This window comes from Otolemur garnettii, unplaced genomic scaffold, assembly GCF_000181295.1.
Source record: "Otolemur garnettii isolate 467f Iridium unplaced genomic scaffold, OtoGar3 scaffold00101, whole genome shotgun sequence".
NCBI lineage: Eukaryota > Metazoa > Chordata > Mammalia > Primates > Galagidae > Otolemur > Otolemur garnettii.
In genome coordinates this window covers 6,427,845-6,432,472 of record NW_003852496.1, presented here as the reverse complement: position 1 = coordinate 6,432,472, position 4,628 = coordinate 6,427,845, and the positions used below count along the sequence as shown (strand labels likewise).

At 44.8% G+C, this 4,628-nt stretch overlaps 1 protein-coding gene across 1 annotated transcript in view; it reads right to left on the bottom strand.

The window, feature by feature from the left end:
• The window catches only part of MKRN2OS (MKRN2 opposite strand), a 7,434-nt gene extending 6,666 nt beyond the window's left edge, over positions 1 to 768 (bottom strand). The window contains exon 1 of the mRNA XM_003796239.2: positions 517 to 768. Within this exon, the coding sequence (XP_003796287.1) occupies positions 517 to 734 (218 nt within the window). The 5' untranslated portion in view covers positions 735 to 768. The remainder of the gene's footprint in view (positions 1 to 516) is intronic.
• Between the last annotated feature and the right edge of the window lie 3,860 nt (positions 769 to 4,628).

Sequence of the window (4,628 nt, the reverse complement as noted above, 5' to 3'; positions counted from 1 at the left end):
TTGTTGTTGTTGTTGCAGCCCTCATTGTTGTTTGGAGGCCCGGACTGCATTCGAACCTGCCACCTTAGGTGTATGTGGCTGGCGCCTTAGCCGCTTGAGCCACAGGTGCCGAGCCTCTGAATTCATTCTTAAAGCCAGTTGGTGTCTACAATGGAAATAGACCAGCTCTAGTCTTCAACTTACTGACAGTACAGGTGTCACCATGATGAGATTAGCTGCAGGGCCACCCCCAGTAGCCTCTTAGCAGGTATTTCTCTCTGTAAAGCTGTCTGAGCAGGTTTGCTCTTTATACATGTGGCACGTGTTCTTGCACTTTGTGCGGGAACAGATGCAAGCCCCCATCTGTTTTTATGAAGCCACGAGGCCTACATTTCAAGATTTAAGGCCAAAGCACTGGAAAGATTGTCCATCAGACCTCAGGCTGTATAGAACCATTAGGAAAAGAAAGTTTTAGTGAATAAAACACAGAAAGTTTGCACAATTCAACGCAACACTGAAAATAAAAAAACACAGTACCTTAGAAATGTCCCCTGAGTTGGTCTGAGGAGGAAGCAGTATTTTTCTTGATGCCCATTGGTAAACGGATTAGCGATGCTTACAGGTGCTTCCTCCAGCCTCCGCGAGCCCATGTCCTGCCGGCAGAGGGGGCAGCGCTGGGGCGCGCTGAAGCTGTAGATGGATTTCTCACAGTGGCTGAATTTAATTAAGGGCTTTCCGGCCTCTGCCTGGTGCATAGCTTTCTCCCTCGGGCTCCCAGAAGAGGTTTCTTCCTTTTCCTCATTATACAGCTGGCAAGTGCAGGCTGCCCTGAGTAACCTGATCAACAATGATGTCATCCAGGTAGGATTAACCAGTAACCAGGCTGCCCATAAACTGGTTTCTTAAAGAGCTAGTTTTCATTTGTGTTCATTACAGCAACTGCTGACAGCCAGCTCCTGTCCATCCCTTAAAGACCTCCTTCCTCTAGTCTTCCCTTTCACTGACAGTACTGGATTCATATTTTTACCAGAACTTCGTTACTAGTTTTGTTTGTGTATTAGTCTGTGAACTTGTTAGGATTGGAGACTGACCTTTATTTTTGTGTTCCCAGAATAAGTTATATTGCTTTGTTGTTGCATAAATAAATACTTTTTTTTTTTTTTTGAGACAGAGACTCAAGCTATTGCCCTAGGTAGAGTACTATGGCGTCACAGCTCACAGCAACCTCCAGCTCCTGGGCTCAAGCGATTCTCCTGCCTCCGCCCCCTAAGTACCGCTTAGCCGCTTGAGCCACAGGTGCTGAGCCCATAAATAAATACTTTAAGACTATTTTATTTTGACATTTAATATTGCAGAGGTAATCTTTCTCATAAATAATTAACAGCACCATTAGAAATAAGGATAGTGGTTACTCTAGGAGGAGAATACTGACTGGGAGAGGGCAGAGACTATTTCTGGGGCTGTTCTGATTCATTATCTGGGCATTGATTTATTTAGATTGTGAAAAACCATCAAGCTGTTCATTTTACTACATGTATTATTTTAAAATAATGTTAAACAACTGCACAAAAACATTTTTTAACAAAGTAGTATCCTTGGCTTGGCACCCGTAGCACAGTGGTTCCAGCGCCGGCCACATACACTGAGGTTGGTGGGTTCAAACCCAGCCCGGGCCAGCTAAACAACAATGACAACTGCAACAAAAATTAGCTGGGTGTTGTGGTGGACACCTATAGTCCCAGCTACTTGGGAGGCTGAGGCAAGAGAATCGCTTGAGCCCAAGAATTTGAGGTTGCTGTGAGCTGTGACGCCATGGCACTCTTCCCAGGGTGACTCTGGGAAGTGAGTCACTGTGAGACTCTGTCTCCAAAAAAAAAAAAAGTAGTACCTTTTGTTTCTTCCATAACATTTGCCCACCCCCCATATTCTATTATGGTATATCAGCTGATGGTACATCAGGTGACTACTTCCACATTGTGAAAACCCCAAATGTTTTTGTACTGTATACTGTTTCATTGACTTGCTTTTTGTTTTTTTAAAAAAAGCTAGTCGAGGGTGGCACCTGTGGCTCAAAGAAGTAAGGCACCGGCCCCATATGGTAGCGGGTTGAAACCCAGCCCCAGCCAAAAAACTGCAAAAAAAAAAAAAAAAAAGCTAGTCAAGTGAAGCAGTGGAAATGGAAAAAAAACAATGGAATTCCAGCTACTCCAGAGACTGAGGAACGATCACTTAAGCCCAAGATTTTGAGGTTGCTGTGAGCTGTGACACCATAGCACTCTAACCTAGGGTGACTACAGGCACCTGGACAGCCAGGGTGACAGACACCTGCCACAATCCCAGATATTTTTTAGAAACAGGGTCTTGCTCTTACTCAGGCTGGTCTTGAACTCCTGAGCTCAAGCAATCCACCCACTCGGCCTCCCAGAGTGCTAGGATTACAGGCGTGAGCCATTGCACCCAGGCTTAATAAACATTTTTAATACGCTAGCATTTTAATACACAGGCATCTTTTCTTACCTTATCTCTACTTTTTAAAATACTGTTATAAAACATACAGAATACTACACAAAACAAATGTGTCATTTCATGAATTATTTGCGTGTCAATCCCTTAGAACTACCACACAGGGCAAAAACTAGAATATTCCTGCCTTCTCAAAAGTCTCTCCCTCCCCTAGTGTCCATTCCAGGGTGAGCCCCCATTTCCTCCCTTCAAGAGTGACCCCAATCTCATATTTGTAGGTGTCATTGCTTAGGTTTATTTTGGGGGTTCATCACCCAAGTGTGCATCTGTAGCTATTACGTTTGAGTCTTGCCCATCACAATTTTTTGGATCCACTGTTTCCCCTATAATGCATCTGTGAAGCACCAACTCATTTGTTATAGTGTCTCCTCCAGTATGACGTTGCTGACTGCGTGCTCCAGCTGGGTTTGCTTCAACATGCTGCTCTGTCCACCTGGCAGGTGCTTCTTGAGACCAGCTCAGACTCTGGTTTGATCCCCTGGATGAGACTGCAGGAGGTGGTGACTTCTTTCATTTAAAAGCACATCATGAGCTCGGCGCCTGTGGCTCAAGTGGCTAAGGCGCCAGCTACATACTCCTGAGCTGGCAGGTTCGAATCCAGCCCCAGCCTGCCAAACAACAGTGATGGCTGCAACCAAAAAATAGCTGGGTGTTGTGGCGGACGCCTGTGGTCCCACCTACTTGAGAGGTGGAGGCTTGAGCCTAGGAGTTGGGGGTTGCTGTGAGCGGAGATGCCACGGCACTCTACCCAGGGTGACAGCTTGAGGCTCTGTCTCAAAATAAATAAATAAACAAATGAATAAATAAAAGCACATCATGGCTGGCCTTTACTCTGCAATGACATTAGTGACCATTCTAAATGCCTAGAAATCTATTCATTCATTGAGGGTGGCTCAGAGAGGATAGTTTAAGTGGATCATTTTGTTTTCTTCATGCCTGAGCTACAATGATTTTACAAGGAGACACTTCCCCTCAGCTGTTACTTAGTTACCCAGAGGCTCAGTCAGTCATACAGGAAGGATTGGATATGTGCCTGATTCTTTACTCACATTTCAAGATAGTGAGAGTGTCTCTGTCACACTCAGCATGTCCCCAGTTGGTTTCATATCCTTTTCCCTAAATGTCACTATAAACTCACAGATATAAACATATTAGATGCATTCTAATCCAGTGAAATTTTCACTCTTATTGAAGCTCAAATTGTCTTGTCTTTAGCCTCCTCCATTGGCTCTTGAGTCCTTTTCCTATCACCCTAGGAATCTCTGATGATTTCTTTCTTATCTACTATGTCAAAATGTTTGGGTTCATCCATTCCTGCCCCAGACCTAGAATCAACCATTTCTCCAAGAAACCCTACTTTCTTTAAGTGGGAAAGTCTTTTAAGGTCCCATTAAAAGACCTTAAACTGGGTGGTGCCTGTGGCTCAAAGGAGTAGGGCGTCGGCCCCATATACCGAGGTGGTGGGTTCTAAACCCAGCCCCGGCCCAAACCTGCAAATAAATAAATAAAAATTAAAAAAAAAAAAAGACCTTAAACCTGGAGGGTGTCAGTACTTTAAAATGGGAGTCTGCCAACCTCATTTGCTGGCAAATTAATAGACTTCTCTTTCCTTCTCAAAAAGAAAAAAAAAAAAGACTACAATCTGTCCGCTGGGGGGTGCTCTTTACTGCTGGATTGGTTATGATCTCTCTGGCTGTGCAGTAGAGAGAGCAGGATTTTAAAAAATCACACACACACACACACACACACACACACACGGTGCCTGTGGCTCAGTGAGTAGGGCACCGGCCCCATATACCAAGGGTGGTGGGTTCAAACCCGGCCTGGCCAAACTGCAATGAAAAAGGGCCTTGTGGCGGGCGCCTGTAGTCCTAGCTACTCGGAGGCTGAGGCAAGAGAAGGCTGAGGCAAGAGAATCATCTAAGCCCAGGTGCTGGAGGTTACTGTGAGCTGTGACAGCACAGCACTCTACCAAGGGCAACAAAGTGAGACTGTACAAAAAAAAGAAAAGAAGGAAGGAAGAAATATTCCATAAGTTGATATTATTATTATTATTATTTCTAGAAAGATCCTCAAGCTGTCGCCCTGGGTGGAGTGCCTTGGCATCACAGCTCACAGCAACCTCC